Source organism: Necator americanus, chromosome IV (genome assembly GCF_031761385.1).
Source record: "Necator americanus strain Aroian chromosome IV, whole genome shotgun sequence".
Lineage (NCBI taxonomy): Eukaryota > Metazoa > Nematoda > Chromadorea > Rhabditida > Ancylostomatidae > Necator > Necator americanus.
Window position 1 is genome coordinate 36,005,918 of NC_087374.1, and position 17,312 is coordinate 36,023,229.

The 17,312-nt window shown below is 39.8% G+C and overlaps 1 protein-coding gene across 3 annotated transcripts; it reads right to left on the bottom strand.

Annotated features, from left to right (window-relative positions):
• Window positions 1–3,390: 3,390 nt before the first annotated feature.
• On the bottom strand, window positions 3,391–8,751 carry RB195_003777 (uncharacterized protein; the record flags this gene model as incomplete). 3 transcript variants are annotated; one of them, XM_064201572.1, is made up of 4 exons in its annotated part: window positions 4,862–4,920; window positions 4,981–5,067; window positions 5,262–5,280; window positions 8,689–8,751. In XM_064201572.1, 4 exons carry the CDS (start codon window positions 8,749–8,751, stop codon window positions 4,862–4,864), a joined length of 228 nt encoding a protein of 75 aa, XP_064057453.1. The 3 variants fall into 3 exon arrangements, with proteins under 3 accessions (XP_013300610.1, XP_064057452.1, XP_064057453.1); XM_013445156.2 differs by lacking the exons at window positions 4,981–5,067; window positions 5,262–5,280; window positions 8,689–8,751 and adding exons at window positions 3,391–3,563; window positions 4,093–4,627 and having other exon boundaries at window positions 4,704–4,865; XM_064201571.1 differs by lacking the exons at window positions 4,862–4,920; window positions 4,981–5,067; window positions 5,262–5,280; window positions 8,689–8,751 and adding exons at window positions 3,391–3,563; window positions 4,093–4,627; window positions 4,704–4,766.
• Window positions 8,752–17,312: the final 8,561 nt, after the last annotated feature.

Consider the following 17,312-nt stretch of genomic DNA (forward strand, 5'->3'; position numbering starts at 1 on the left):
GTGATTATTTATTCATTTTTTTCCCCACTCTTGTTGTTTTGTACCTAAACAAAAACGAATAATGAGATGATTTGTACGAACGAAGAATAATAGCAGATTTAACGGTAATCGATCCTGATACGGTTATGTTGCCCAGTCTTCTGATGTTCAACTTGCTGTAGTGGGAGCAGGTAATACTTCGTTCTGTTCTTTTCACAAGCGTGAGTTCCCTGTTGGCTTCTACTCATATTAGCGATATATTAACTTTTGTTGTGAAGCTAAAAATTGATCAACTCGGGAGTCTTGTGCTTTCACTGATAGCATGCTAAGGGCAGTAAGGCAATGGAGCAGTGACAAAACTTTAAGACAATGAACCAAAACTTCAGAAGTCTCGATTACGTGCAAGAGTTACTCCTTGGCTACTACTCTCGCGGGTTAGACGAGTAGCATTAAATTTTTATTGAAGGAGTTTGTGTAGAAGTGCGACCAAGACCCGGTAGCCCTCTTTTAGTGCCTGATCGGGTGAAAAAGAGGTGACAAAGGACCCTCAGCTGCGAGGAGGGACCATCGCTAGCTTCACTCGAACTGCAGGGATCCGTGGAGCTAGCGAGAAGCGTATCTCGAACACAATCGCTAGCTCAGGCGCCGCCTCTATAACTGCACGAGGGTTTGCGTCGTTCTGACTCGACCATACCGCGTGGGATCTAGATGCTTACAGCTCTGTTCCAACTCATCCTTATCGAATTTCTGCCTCAGTTTGTTTTATTTCCCCTGGCAACATCAGCTTTCGTGGATTCGCGAGAGGACTTCGAATCACCTTTTTCTGATCTTTGGTGGATCTTACACATGAATGTTTTACGAACCAAAGCGCAAAATTCTCCAGAGTTCTTGTTCCAAATCACATTTGATTGATTATGGTGCGTGGTTTCAATTTAACAAAAGGTGTACTCAGAAATGGAGGAAGCTCTCGAGGAATAAATCATCGCTGTAGTTACGATACGCACCACTTAATCCAGGAATTATCCTGTGAGGCAGATGTATTTAGTTTACCATATGCAGTTTGGAAATGCCTATTTCATTCAATCTTAAAACAGTCATGTTTGGAATTTCATCTTCAACTTAGTGCAGATAAGTTAACAAAATTATCTTTTATCAAGAGTAGAGACCAATAAAATGCCGGAAAGTAAAAGGGGTGTCACTGCAATTTGTGATAAGGATTACTTTTGCTGCAGACCTCGTCTCTGAGAAGTCAGGAAACAGTTTAAGCGTGCACAGTCATTTTCCCCTCTGAACAAGTATCACCGATTTTTTTTCGTACGGATTTTTCATATCTCCATCACCTTTCAAATAACTTCAAATAGCTTCATTTTAGATGGAATTCAGTTTCCATTGAAATCCCTCTAATTTATTCTCGACTCCACATTTATGGACTACCCTATGTCACTATTTCCGTTAGTCTCATACTGTTATATTTGCGATCAAATGTAAATGGAAGATCAGGCATGTAATCATGAAGGAAGACGCCGCCATAAAAAATGTTGACCTAATTTCCAATCTCACAAAGTGTCTACAAGATGAAATAAATGTTTCTTTCCATAATGCAAACACATGGAATTCAAGAGATTAGATGAGACTCAAGAATTGCAAATGTGCAGTTATTTCTAAAAATAAATTATGAGATAAAAATAGAGCTATGAAATGTTGATAATTTCAAACTCAACGAGAGTTTATGCCAAATTGTGAGCTATTACACATCAAACTTAAAATAAAAATTGTCTATTGATTACAAAGTTCCCTTTAAACTTGGAGTTCGTAATGTTATGGTAGCGATGTTGACCTTGTTGCGACCTATTCCAATTATCGGCCAGAGGACACAAAGCACGTACGTACGAGCACGTAATTCGGCGTGAGATGAAAAGTCGACGTGATTTCATTTCCAAAATGTCCTCTCGAGTACTTTTGCTTCCATCTTTCAGAGCAAGATCGAAGAAATAAAGAAGCGAAGCAGCTTTTGGTTTTCCTTTATTGTCATGTACAAATCCTTCTCATCACTCTGTTCTCGTTTATTCTGTCGTTAAACAAATAAGTTCGGAAAATGACAACAGCCAACATTCCGTGATGCATTCGTGTATCAGTTTAATTATCTTTTCATTACCTTGCAAAAAGATTTGTTCAGGTGCCCACACTACAACTTAATAAAGAACGAATTTGAAGCCTTTTTTTTTGAAGACTTTAGCCAGCTACTGCAGTTAAGGAAGAAGTGAATAATTTAAGTATGCGCTAGGAGAGAGAAAGAATGCAGAAAAAACAGTTGCAGTAATCTAGTAATCTCGAAATGATCTCAATAGGGAGGAAATAATCTCTTTTTTGCTTGTGGCTTTTGCGGCCGATGGACATTCAATCCAAAGGCCACGACTGCGCGCCGCAATTACTGCCCTACACTCCGCGGTGTGATAATCCATGCCATATACTCGAGGGCGCCGAAGTTCGGTGGGTACATATGATTTCCAATTTGGACTCCTGCACAGCTTGAGCATAACACGCTCAAGGTATTGGAGAACACAGTTGGAATACAACTGTCAAATACAAATTGACCTTAAAGGCAACATACCGCAACTACTGCCCTACACTCCGCGGTGTGATAATCCTGCACAGCTTGAGTCTGAAGTCTGAGGTGGTATGCTGCCTTTAAGGTCAATTTGACGTGGCTAGAAAATCTGCGAAAGAAGCTGGAGATGGGGTTGTAGACTGTGGAATCCGGAAGTTGCTGCTCATCTCTGAAGACGATTTCGGTTGCAACGGAGCTTGCGGTTTGCTGTTGAAGTATGCTTTTTTGATGATCCCCTGACAATGGAAATGTGTTCAAGTATTTGTACTACATAGTATGATATGGTCAGTTGGACACATCATTGGACGCTCCGTCTTTGCAGAAATTGCAGAAAACAGCTATATTTGAACGCTTGTGTCCAGTTTTATTTTTGACATAAAATCACTAGAATGCTATGAAACAAAAATTTCATTTCTGGAGAAGAGTGATCTTATGTGCAAAAACGTTCCCGAACAGAGCACGAAACTTTATCTTTTTCTTTAGAAGATTGAAATTCCGATTGTGCTGCACATGTAATACTACTAATGTAATATATAATGCTGTACTGTAATACTCTACTCATCTCTCGTGATTTTACTTTTTTTTTCAAATTGGACCTCGTTTAATGATGACAACATCTTTCTACGCTAAACCTTTTTCTCGGGCTTCATTCTCACGTTTCGTGTTTTAACACTGTATTCTCATTTGTCTTTTGTGCAGTAATGTTTTTGCTGTAATAAGTTCCAGTGAATCTAGATTCATTGCCATGTAGCAAGAAATTGCTTTGCAATCGTGTTGTGTGGCGAGTTTTTGAGAGGTGACGTTCAGCGGCGTGTTCCATCCTCGAAGAATACACCTCCATCTATAGAACAGTACTTTGGGCAGACACCACGCTCCCCCGGCGTTCCAGGCTGACCAGGTTGTCCAGGACGTCCAGCATTTCCAGGAGCTCCTGGATGTCCGTCTTGTCCTCGTGGGCCTTTCTCGCCAGGTGCCCCTGAAAAGACAATTTAGAGAAAAAATTGTTAACATCGAGAGAATAGAATAGATAAATAATTCTTAGAAACATTTTTGTGCGTTCTCATCAATTTGAATTACATGCGGTGAAGACTGAATACAACTTATAATACTTCTTTCAGATCTTTCAAGGTTGCAGAACTGTCTCAGGGAAAACTTTGCAATAGGTTTAGGTTAGTGGTAACAAAACTACAATGAGTTATTCATTTATAGCTGATCTTCCGTCTGTTTAGCGTCAAACTTCTATCCGCTCAGAGACCGCAGTAAAAGGAGTTAACGTTTTCCAGCTGCTTAACGCAGATGTAGAAAAAAAATCAGCATCACTTCTGGGATACTTTCTGTTTATTTAGGAGAAATTAAATTTCTTTTTACAGAGTAATGTTGTTAGATGCTAAGATTTTTCGCAAAATTTATCAGACCAGTTTCATTTCTTTAATATTATTCTCTGCTACCCTAAGTATCGCATAAATTCATATCCGAAAGCGCAGGAGATAAAAATCAAAACAAACCTGGTGCACCAGGGTGTCCTGGAGCTCCACTTGGTCCGGGTGGTCCTTGAGGTCCAGGAGGTCCAGGTGGTCCGGGAGGTCCAGGAACAAGAGGTTCGGACGGTGCGTTCGCTCCAGGCTGACCAGGGTTACCTGGCGCTCCTGCTTTTCCTGGAGGTCCAGGGGGCCCTTTTGGTCCAGGTGGTCCTGGCATTGCATCGTTTCCGGGGGCACCTGGGTTTCCAGAAGCTCCAGGTTCCCCTGGTGGACCGATAGGGCCTGGCGGTCCTGGTCTTCCTTGTGGGCAGGGCTTACACGGTGGGATCGGAATTGGATCGCAGGGTTGGACTGGAGGTCGTCCAGGATTTCCAGGAATTCCTGGTGCTCCCGGATTTCCGGGTCTCCCTGGGTTTCCTGGCATTCCTGGTGGTCCTGCTTGCCCGCCTGTGCAGCATGCCTGGCAGTTACCGTAGCCGGCCTGACGCGTCGTCCTGTTCAACTGTTGTGAAGCGGTCTTGAGCTGTCCAACTTCTGTCCATATGTCGCGAGCAGAGTCCTAAATAGTAATGGATACATACATGCGTACAAGGATATAAGTTGCAGTGATGTTACAAAAAAAAGTGATGCCCCACCTTGCAAAAGTTCACCTCATTATGCATTTGTCGCTTCACATGGTGCACATAGTTGTAAACCATTGGTAACGTAGTGCACACAGAGATGACGGCTACCACCGAAAAGGTTACAGCGGAATAAGTGACGAACCGGTAGGCCTTAATACGATGCTCCAGGTTCATGCCGTTGGATGGTGTATGTGAGTGGCGCTCTGAAATGCTGCGCCGCCACGACCGCCTTTTATATGACTCTCTTTGTGGTTTTTACTCAGTTTGCAGTCTCAGTCGTCTCACCCACCTAAAACGCCACATTTCGCTCTGCAACCATTATTTCTTTCCGCAGGTTGATTGCGGTTGCGTGGTAGTAGAGTAGAGAGGTAGTTTGCTGGAATATTAAACTATTTCTGAAAAACGGAAACTGATACTGAAATAAACTGTAAACGCTTCTTTTTCGATCAGCACTTTGTAAAACATCTTAAGCTTCCATATAAGCACACCACAAAATATTATACAACAACTTTTTTTTTGTTTCTCCCGTGTTGTACTGCGTTTCGTAATGTATTGTAAACGATAACACACCTTTTTCTTGTTCTACCTCCTAGGTATTGTCGTTCCTGTTACAAGAAGGTGGCCGCTCCATAAACTAATTCCTCTTCCCATTCTTGAATCATAATCATTTATTCTGCAGTACGTGAAGCGTATATATGTATATAATGTCCAAAAATGAAATGTACAGAAAACTATTCTAAAAAGTCGCAAGTAGTTGGATAAAAGAAGAAATTTCACGACGGGAATTACCATTTACTACTAAGTATAGGCTGGAAAATTGTTCGTTCGGCGCGAATTCCCACAGGTAGTCAAAGGTCAAAAGGACATGGATCTTGGGTGATTAATTGTACGATAAAAGCTTCTAAAGAAACGACAAACAAAATGAAACATAAATTCAAGTGCATAATAAAAATGTGAAATATACACATGTTCACGTTTCATTCACGCATAGGCAAGAAAAGAAAAAAGGTTGAAATCAAGTAAATATAAGTTAGCTAATAGTTGTAAGTTATAATATAACTAAATGTAGTTATGGAGTGCTTAGCCGTGACCAACGAGCTGGCTCTGTATCAAGACCTTTGCCGGTTTTGATCTACGGAGTCATATGCGGGTCGCATCCTAATTAGTATTACCGGAGCGCTTGCACCACGCGGATATCCGCTAAAATCACGGCAACGCGGCTACTGAGGTAGGCAAAACGAATTAGGCTCTTTTGGTTTCGATTTTGGATGTAGCATTTTAGGGGATGATGAATTGTCCTGGATGAGGCATTTGAGAGGATATATTGCAAATGTTCTTACTTTCGAGGCTCTGACGAACGCGACAACGCCGAAACATTAGCCGTAAAAAAGTTTGTTAACAATCGTGGCTGTTGCTTAAATTTGACTATCGACAAGTTGCAATCTCTATGTCAATATTCAAGGAAGGTCGAACTTTCGCACTTCTAAATGTAGTTAGTTTTCACTTAGCGAAAATACGTATTTCCAGACTGTTTCATAGAAAGGAAAAACCTTCCTCAGTTGCTGTGATTTTTAAAATGTTGAAGTAAATTTGTTATAACAATGTTAAGTAGTGTTCCCTCGCAGGGTTGAAAGGTTGACCTACAAATTCATTATTTCAGTAAGCATAACCGTTTCCTACGGGTCGGAATGGAAAAAAGCCGAGAAAATGAAGAAAAATCTTACTGTGACCTGCAAAAACTTTCTGTTGAGAAGCTTAAAGGATAACGTAGAATTTATGCAGTCAACTATGCATGTCAGTCTGAAAGAGCGTTGTAAGCAGTACATTGGTGAATCTACGCAGCCATAGGAGAAACGTACGATTAGTCCAAATCTTTTGCTCTTGACACTTTACGGTGCAGAAATATTCGTAACCGTTAATCTACATGGAATGGGTTTCATAAAATGCTAACCATGCCATGCTAACCAACCACGTTTATTGTTTAGCAGCAAACAAAACGCCGCTCATTGTTACGGATGAAAAGAATGGTTTCCTTACATGGTTATGATTGTGCATTCATATGTCCCTCCCAGAGCACTGACAGACAGTGCTCGCCATGGGAATACAAAGGTCGGCTGCCGGGAACAACATATAAGCACCACATGCTTTCCTCCAATTGTCTATTGCTTAGTGAGACAAATTTCCCCTTGACATTGTTTTCCAAACATGAATATTCGATTATTCCCGCAAGTTTTGTCGGATGAATGCTACTAATCACATGTTTGTCTCTGATTCAAGAATCATTCACCGTCTTGGTCTCGATGTTTATTTTTGGAAGTACTTCATCAATTAAAATTGTACATATTTTGAGTCCTCGATTTTCGAAGCTGATTCTTTCGGCGAAAAAGGAAATTAGTGAGGACGGCGCATATGAGATCATTAACACGACAACTGGCATCAGTGTTCAAAATTAAAAATGTTTCTTCCAAAAAAGATGAAAAGGATCCAAAAAATGATGTAACTCTATGTTCATACTCAAATGCCATGCAAATCCATGTGTATTATTCGCATACTTCTACACAAGTTTGATTTTTTTATCGTAAGGAAATGTAATGGTGAAAATATTCTTCAGGTATCAAGGAACCACTCTTTTATCAATTAATGTTGCTCTCTTCAGTAAGTCAGAATAAGAGTCGTTGCAAACATAGCGGAAGAAAATGGATGATACAGCAAGGTTATAAACACGCTTTAAAAACGAGCGTACACAGTGGTATTTCTAGAAATCAAACATCTTCAAAGTTCCTTCTGACAATGTGGAAGGCTACAGCAGCTTTCCCTCCGCACGTGTTTTATTTTTCATTTCCTTTGTTTTTGTTTAATTACTGATGCGCCTATCCTTATTTTTTATGTTTTAATCCTGCTTCAGTAGCGCTAATAATGGCTTATTCCTTCTCAAGAATTACAATACTTGTATTGGTATGTTCAGTTAATCTCTAGTGAAGCTGATTCACAAGTAGTTCACCACCTTAGTTTATCTCATAGCTCTCGTCCTTCTTTATCGTGTCTGTGCTGAGCGGCTGCTAAGCGCTGCAGGGCGCAGAGTTAGCGGGTACTAGGTAGAGGAGGTGCGAGAGTTGCTGTCAACATAAGGCTGGTGACCGCAAGACTGGAATAATTGTACTCGGTGAAATGCGATGAGATTAGAACATGGTGTGTTAAGGTTAGTTATAGGTAAGTACTCTGAGTGTATGTCTCTTCATTTTAAAATTAACCGCAGCTTCATACTTCCATATACTTCCCGCTTTACATTTCACGTTTTATTTCAAAACAAAAGTGCTTAACTTCCATGAAGAACTGCAGAAATGTCATAATTGCTGTGTTATTTTCTACGACCATGCATTATCTCCATGTCATTCGGTGATGAGCGCTCGATTTCTTACTTCCCTCACCCGTATGCTGTGAAGTCGACAAAGACTGGAAATCTGAAGTTGGGCTAAATTGTCATAACACACAGTTACAACCTTGTGCTATCGAAATCTAGAATGTAGAGTGATTCATGACCGTTTTTGACATAATTAAAAGTTTATATAGAGATAAAATTTATTGTCGAAATGATGTATTCCACTTGGTAGCGAATTCCTCGTTCTGCAAAATGGCAGTACTGCAATTTTTGAAGTTTTATTGATTCCAATTGGTTAATGGTTGTTTGATTAGTTATTGATAATTGATTCTGGCTTTGATTGCTTTCTTTGATCATTAAAAGGAGTGTCAAGTGGACTAAAGGCACATGACAGGTACTTTTTTGAATTAAACTGAAATGATGAAGTCGCTGAAGCTGAGATTGATGTCGTGTACGGATGAAAACCAGTAATTGAAATAGTTGTTTTTTTTTCTTCAGGAAAGGGAATCTTGACTTCGAAAACTGATTACACACCGGCCGACCAATTGTTATGTAGTGAGAATAAGCTGGTGTTCCTCCAGTTAAAAAAAAAAAAAAAAACTCAAAAATTAAAGGAACCTTCAACCAATCAACGGTATGTTCTCCAACATTGTTCCTCCTATTACATAGTCCTCCAGCCATCTCTTATTAGATTTTTCAGAACTTCATACTATGTTATATAATATTATATATATGTATATATATATACATATATATAATATTATATAACATATAATATATATTATGTATTAAATGTAAAATATATTATATAATGCATAACATATTATGTACTATATATATATGTTCTTTGCTCCTTTTTTAAGGTTTTTATTAATTTACCGATGTTCTGCATACATAGCACAATTCTGGTGAGCTACTTTGGCCGTCTCCACACCTCGAATAAAAGCGAAAATCAGAGGATGTCCAAAATGCTCCATTTTTCTCATTTGTCATTCGATTTTAGTGATATGCAAAAGCAAAACTCTTTTAATTGAAAATGGGCAGTGTGCAAAACCTTTTTTTATAGTGGAAAAATCTCCATCTTGCTTCTCTCAATATTTGCTTTTCTCCGCTCTCCAGCGATGTTCATCGCAATCACTGTCCCCGAAACCGTTCTCTCGGCCTATTTCCATTGAAGCAGGTAGCGTTCAATTCTGTGAAGTTTTGTTCAAGTGAAGAAGGTTGGGAACATCTACGGATTCTGAGGCTTCTTTTGCACCAATTCCCATTGTTCGTTGCTAATTTCTTTGCCGCTAAGGACCTGGAATGAGTTGTTTTACCCGTTTTATCCTGTTGGAGTCCTTCAGGGATCTTCATGTTGGACATATGAAGTGATCGTTAATCGTTAAGCAGCTGATTTGCGCATGCCTCGATTTAAATGTGATGATTAGGGTTGTTAGATGAAAGTCTGTGCTCGGAGGGAAAACGTACCCAACAGTTGATACTGCCCCATGCAGTGGCCCATCATATGCTTGATCAGGAACTTCTGGTCTCCATCTCTTTTTAGTGAACATTTGAAAGTCACTATCAGTAAGTTTTGCAAATTTTGTGTACCGTCATTGTAACCGATCATAAGTTCGCTAAAAGTGAGGCTTCATTTCGCCTTCAAGGAAAACTGGAAATTCAATGAAATCTGTGGAGATTATGAATGATTTTATGCAAAATGAGTACTATTTTCGAAATCGGTATAAAAGGAAGTTTTATAAACTAGTTTTTATGGGGCTTAGGAATAAAATCTTAGGGATACAGTAATCATATAGTAATCATCAAATGCATCAATGTTTTCGAAATGGTTAACGCATCTGGAATATTTGGAATTTTGAATGAAACTCTCGCAGGTAAATTTCAAATGGCCTATCCTACTTTCTTTGATCTATGAATAGTACGCAGTAGCGTAGAATAAATAAATAAATAAATAAATATAGCGCCACTGAGAAATAAATATATGTGCTTGTAAGTGTTTAATGCGATGTGGCAAGAGAACACTTCCTTCCAAAAACAGTTTAGTTTTATCGATTACATTTCATATCAGATGTGTACATATACTATATTATACTAATAATAAATAGATTATAGTATAGTGTATGATTGTACTACTGCGGATTATAGTAGAGCATACTACCGTTCTATACGGAACTGTAGTGTATTTTATTATATTGGACTGCACTATACTGTACTGTACCGTGCCACTCTTCAACTGTGTGCGTACATAAGTATAATATTGACATATGTGTACTACGCGCAACTGCATTTTGCAAGGAATCAAAGCCCTGCAAAGTGCTTGGAAGTGATTTTAACCGGCTAAACTGCAACTTCGAAAAAGCAGTGACAGTGCTTCTAATTGTTTATTTATTGTTTCGATACAAACTACAATGGCATTCACACACGCGTGGAAACATGCTCATAATAACTGGCTGTTAATTTTACATCTACAAAAGTGGGCTTACTGTCGAATGCGCAAAGTTCATTTGTTGTGAAACATTTGACTTGTTATTTTTTGCTCAATAAACGACGTTTGAATTGCTGCATTAGGTGTTGTCAGTGCGCATCACGTTTGCACTCCCTTGACCTTGGAATACCTTACGTCTTTCGGGTAGAGTCAGCACTTCAAGACGCCCACATTCGGTGGAACCTGTGTCGACAATGTGCAGTAGTCAGTAAGAATCTTCTTAGTATGTCTTAAGTGCTGGTTAACATAGCGTTCAGCAACGAAATGAAAACGACTGAACGTAAACAAGAAAAACAAAACAGATATTTGAAATGAAAGGTTTGGTAAGAAGTTAAATGGTGTTGAATATTCGTCGAAGTAGGTATTTTGATCCGTTTTTCTTCTTGGAGGTTGCAGCAAGAAAGCTTATGATTCACAGAAAATGCACGGTTTCAATGAAAGTAAGGAATGAATAGTTAATCTCTTCTTGTAAATGTTATGTAATGCCCTCTGGCACCTATTTCCGTGTTTCTCGATAATGGCAGGTTCATTTGTTTGTTGAAAGCAATTTGTACTCATTTTGTGAACACTTTGCAAAGAAGAATGGGTGGGTGTGGCGCAGTCGGTTAGATGTCCGTTGATGCTACACAGTCGATGGCTCGAAATCGATAAATTGGTACCAGACCTGTGTGGGAGGATAAAAACACTGACTAGATTATCGGCTAGCCCGCGAAAATCATTGTATAGGCCAACACGCGTTCCAAAACCTCAACGATTACGAATTGCAGTAAAACACGTTGATGGATCCCAAGTGGAGTGATACGCCAGTAACTTTATCCTTCATCCTTTCTATAAAGGATAAACTGAACCACTTTGCACAAATTCGTTGAAACATGTTAGACCTCTAAAAAATGCTCTATTTGCTCTGCAATTATCAGCCCGACTGGTTATTATCCGTCTGGATTCGCGGCATGGCAGTGTTCGGTCGATAATCACCAGTTGCTACTTACGCGTACACGCATGTGAACTTTTACTCAGAGCCAAAGAAACTACTCACCTTTTGAGTGCTTAGAGGAAGCTCTAATGAGCAACGGTGTTTAGTTATCAAAATCATGCCTCTAGAACTCACTAAAGTCTGGTTTAGACTTGCTGTACGGAACAAGCTATCAGTCGACGAATTCTTTGTGATATAGCATGTGCATTATCATGCGTTTTAGAGAACACACCAAGCTTGGCTAGACTGCAATTCACATCACAGGTGTGAAAGAGCGCAGTATGATGTTACCCGTCCTAGTACAGATACACTTCTGTAAGGATTGCCTTGGAGAATCGTCTTTTTTGGAGACCTCAACATCTTACACACGAAATCAGCGTTGCGTGATGATCCGCCCTTTTAAGCCAAAGTGCACGCCCTACAAACATGAGAAATCTTGCTCTGGTTAAACGACGATTGTTGTTTTCAAAGATGAGAATTATTGTTCCATAAAAGCCATCGCCACTGCTCATATGAAACATCCTTTTCTATTCGGTTTTTATTTATGTGTAGTCGACCTCGAATGTGTTCTTCCTACGGATGAGTGCACTGCTTCTTCGACTGGAGCCAGGTAGAGGGAAAAAGCATGTTTCAAGCTGAGTGGTCTAAGTAGTTCAAAAACGTGCCAAGTTCTTCAAGTCTTAAAGAATGCTTATTTCGTATGCTATTATAACACAGTGACATTTCGTTGATGCACTCAGTCTCGAATATGTTGTGTCAGCGTAGAGCATTACATTGTCTATGGCTGTGTTCTTGCCGAGAAACGATCAACTCTCACGTCACCGGGAAAGTAACGCTTTAACCTAACAGAACGCCACTGTACTTAGTTTCCATTCTGAAATATTTCTGAGAAGCTTTACCATGGTCGCTGTTCAGATTTACAGCACTTTCGGAGAAGAAAAGCATTTTTAGTGATTAAAGCTGTGACATGATGTCACAGTCGTGGTCACCAAGTACTATGCAATATTATCATGATATGTGCAGAAACATTTTTTATCTGCAAGTCGTTATATACAAAATATGTCATAATATCGATTATGTGTTAAGTACACTTAGGAATCGTGTTAGAAGAGTTTGTATGTGTCAATGCAGTTTCGTGAGATTTTCTTCCTCGATCTATTCCAAGTTTTAGTGGATGCATCCTTTATTGTAACATTTTTTTGCTAACTATCTGACTAGCTTGCCATCTTTTCTTTGATTCACTCTCCGCAGCGCACAGATGAGTTGGAGGTTTTTGGTAGACATAACAATCTATGAGGTTTACAGGAAATTCGCGATACGCATGGCTAGAAAACCATAAAAACGATAAGTGCTGCTTAGGAAGATTGGTTATGAATTGCGAAAATTGACTCCTTTCAGATCACGTTTCATAGCATTGTGAAAACTATGTATCCATACTTGGAATGAAGGTTAATTCCTGCGAGAAAAACTACATGACGTAGACATGTCTTATCATTTTGTTTATTTGATAATTTTGGTGTAATATGACTTTGTGAGAATATTTAAACAATAATTGCTTTGGGCATAATGTACATCCTTATTGTCGATGTTGTATTATGTATTATTATCTAACTCAATCTTACTGGATTCAAAGACGTGGGAGTTATATGGGGACTGATTTTTACATTGAAGGAGTAGATGTCTTCCAATTTGTACGTAGTTTCGAAAAACCCCATATTAAATAACATTTTGAAGAAGCGAAGGAATTTGTGAGTTTTTGGTGTTTTTTTGTGAGATAGTCCTTTGAGTGCTGGAAATCCTGCGTTTGGAATAACAAGAAGTTTAGGATGTGTTTCTTAATAATGAACGACAAGACCATTCACAGCAACATATTAGAGAATCGACATCCAAAATCTGGAATATCTGGTAAAATAAAGCACACTAACTCCTTGTTGTAGCAAGAATCACTTAATGTGGGAAAGCTGTTCTTTTTCAAATAATTGAATCCTGGAAAACGTGCCGCAAAATCGTAAAATGAGACGTGCATGCTTTAGGTGTTTTCGGGCCAAAAAAAAAACATGAAACTCGATATTGTTGCGTAAGTGGCTGCGCTCAGAGCATCGTGGTGGAGCTAGTAGTCAGGATCGAGGAAGTTCCATCACGACCTGCAACGGTGAGTGCTGCTAGCAAGGGTCATCACTCGATCCTAACAGCTAACCTACTTAGCTGCTCCGAGCTTCACATGTCGTTCTGATCCGACTATAGTTGGTGCTGCGCAAGAAGATCTTAAAAGAAAAAATTTTGAAGACGCTGACTGCAAGGGGGTACTATACAGAATATATAAGTGTCAAAAACTGCATTAAGCGATCCAAATTTTGGAGGTCGTTCAAAGCTCGTACAGTAGGGCATCAAACATATATATGTTTTGAAGTTGTAAAAGGAGCCCATACAAACTGTGTTCTAAAAGCGATTTGCAGGTGACATTTTGATTTTTCCACGAATATTCACTCATACTTTCCCAATCTTCTCTACAGTGATTTAAGATACGTCAAAATCTCAAATACGATCACACCGATGACATTCTCCGTTACACGTATGAACGTAGACTATGCCAAAGTGGCACTGATCCTTACCCTCTACGTCAGGACTAGAAATCGACATTCTATACTTGGTATACTTCGATTCGGAAAAAAGGAGATTACGTTGCGTTTCTTTGCGGAATGAAAAAACGCACAGTTGCCAACATTTTAGTCGGATCAAAGCGACATGAAGTACGAGTGTAGTCGCACGAGCTCGCGCTGCTCCAGCGCGGTTTTTAACCGGCTTTAGCAGGACGCTGCGAACGGTCTGCTTGGCAATTTCCCAAAGCAAAGTGAAGTGACGTCACCCGGATGACATTAGCATTATCCGCTGATGAATCCTTTTATAACAGCAAAATTTAAAAGAAGTTCTATGCTGCCTTATTTCGTTGATAAAAGGTCTTTAGCGCATCAGTCTGCTTTTAAACGCCTTCGTATCTGTATCACCTCTGTATCGAGTCTATCGAGTATTTGTAGCCTCTAAGACAGGTCTCGCATCAATTTATCAATCCCGGAAGGATGAAGTGTTCGGCTGTTAATAGTGCTGTTTCGATCGTGGAGTTGCGACCAGACATCTTACCGACAGCGCTATACCCGCCCAAATTTCGTTATTCCCCTTTTATTTATTTCGTTAATAAGTGTTTAAATGGTTACTTCGCCTAGTAAAAAGACGTACCTCGGGTTTTTGAGGCATTTGGTTTCTATATTTGTAGGGATGTTCTCGCTCTTAGAAATTTCGTTACAAATATTATTGGAAAGTGGAAGAAGCCAATATCAAAAACTTTTCTGAGCATTGCGTTTTAGCTAACGGATCCATAAAGTAGTAAAATAACTCCTTATGTTAGGACGTTGACTCCTTGACAGATTTCTCCTCAAAATGTCCACTTCAACAAGATGCTCTCTAGGTGTTAGCTATTTCTGTAGGGTGTGAACTGTTTTGGTAGTTTCCTATATTAATGATGGCATATAATTCTAGACTATGCTTTGCTGAGAAAAGTAATTTGTAAAACCACACACAAAGTAGAAAATAAGATATGAATGTTATGAATGAACAGCTGCGTGTTCTGCGCAGAGAAGACAGATTAAAAGTATTTGTAGCTATATTGATTAAAAGACAAAGTGCAACTTCGATCAATCCCTCTCGGATGTCAAAATGTTTACAGCCGCTTCTGCGGCCTATTCAGTAATCCCGAGTAGATCATGGAGTCTGCATCCTTATTCCGCCTAACAAAATTGGTATTAATCTATCGGCGTCGGAGGTATGAAACACTTGGCCCACTACTGGCGGTATCGAACTATCGACTGTGCAGAAACAGTGAAATATAGTACTGCCGCCGCCCTTCAAAAGTTAGTAAATTTAGATTGCAAATATTTACAAACATCTGGAGGATGAATGCATCTATATCATACTGATGTCGTGTCCATTCCTGGATAACCTCGACTTTGAGTCTCAAATCGAATGGGTAATGCATTCAAAGAAAAGAAGAACTAAGTCGTTTTTATAACAGTATAACAGTTTTTAATATGATTTTTGTGACTACATTTAAGGTGAATTGGAAAAGCCTCGAACAGCTGCTGTGAACCATTATCGGGTTTACTAGTGAAATGGCAACGACAGGATGGCGTGCTTGAATAATTGTGGTAGTCTGTTAACTGATGACATTTTGGATATTTTTAATTCATTAACATATTTACACTCTTTCGAGTCTTCAACAAGATAGTTAATCACCCGAGAAGAAACACATCGACGAACGCATGTATAGTTACATTCCCATCGACAGTGGTGATTACATGGAGTGGAAAGAAGAATCGATTGCCTAACATGGTTATGTGGTATGAGTCGAGGTGAGCGAACATCGTTCTCATACTGTGTATCACCAAATAGATCTCTCTTTTTCCTGCTGAGACGCAGAGGTACGTTTCGCCAGGACAGAGAGCCTTTCTACCATCGTTTGAAATGACGAAACATCAATTCGCGCTGAGAATCGTTTGATTGCTGGCACGGGTGACCGATTGAGTAGATATAGGTGATATAATTTACATAGGAATAGGTAATTTACATTGCAATCCAACGTGAACAGTTATATGGCAGAAGTTACAAAAATGTTGTGAAATCCAGCGCACCGCCAAAACCCAATCTAAGTATGTCAAATGCCTAGAGGAAGCATGGAATTTCTGGAGAAAACACCCTGTTTCGTTACGCTGTACTGTTCTATTGATCTGAAGGTACTCGATCACTTGATGTCTATGGGCAGTTTACGCGGGGGAGGAAGTCTCGCACGCTATGGAACAGCGGCGAATGGATGGATTCTGTGCGAGCTCTAGATTGAAAAGTTTGGGCAGAGCTGTGTTTAAGGAGGACATTACTCGGCAAAAATGCGGCTGTCCGCATCAGAGGATAACACTAACCCACTAATTCAACGAATAAGTTGTCATAACGCAGCATGTCCCATGTTTATGGACTCGAGATTTTAGAGCATGTATAAAATCTATGAAGAATCATTCTCGGTATTTTTGAGTGCAAAGCCTAAAAAAGCTATAAGCAACTACAACTACAACTAACTTGTGCTCGTTCGGTTCGAGCACGGCAGAGCGAAAGGGAGTGGATTTCATGCAGAGGAAGAGCATCACGGCGGGTACGCTTCTCTCACTCACATTCAGAACTCTATGTAAAAATGGTTGTACATATTTCTTATGGTTTGATTGAACAGTTCGTAGGTACCTGGGCTGAAAATAGTGAATAAAGTTAAAGGATAAAGTTTCTGGCGTTAATCAATCCGCTTGGGATGCGCCCCCACGTTCACTTCAATTCAGAATCGCTTGAGGTTCACGGATGTGTAACTGGCCTATACAATGACTTGCGGTGGCTAGTCGATGTGTCAAGTCTGTGTTTTTATCCTCCCAGACAAGTCTGGCACCAATTTATCGACCCCGGAGGGATGAAAGGCTTGGTGAGCACTAGGGCGGATTCGAACCTCCGATCGATCGTGCAGGAAGCGGAACCTCAAACCGCTACACCACACCCGCCCTTGAAAATAGTGAATATGTCAGTTAAATCAAATAAGTGGAAGTGCAGTACAATCTAGCCGTGTGGGAGAAATCCAGCAACAAGTTCTTGTGGTTTTCAAACTTATAATATGTTTATTTCCCCACAGCGCTACGGCGGGACAGAGATGTGTTTTCCAAGGGTACTGCAAATTAGCCCCACCCAACTGTTCTTTTC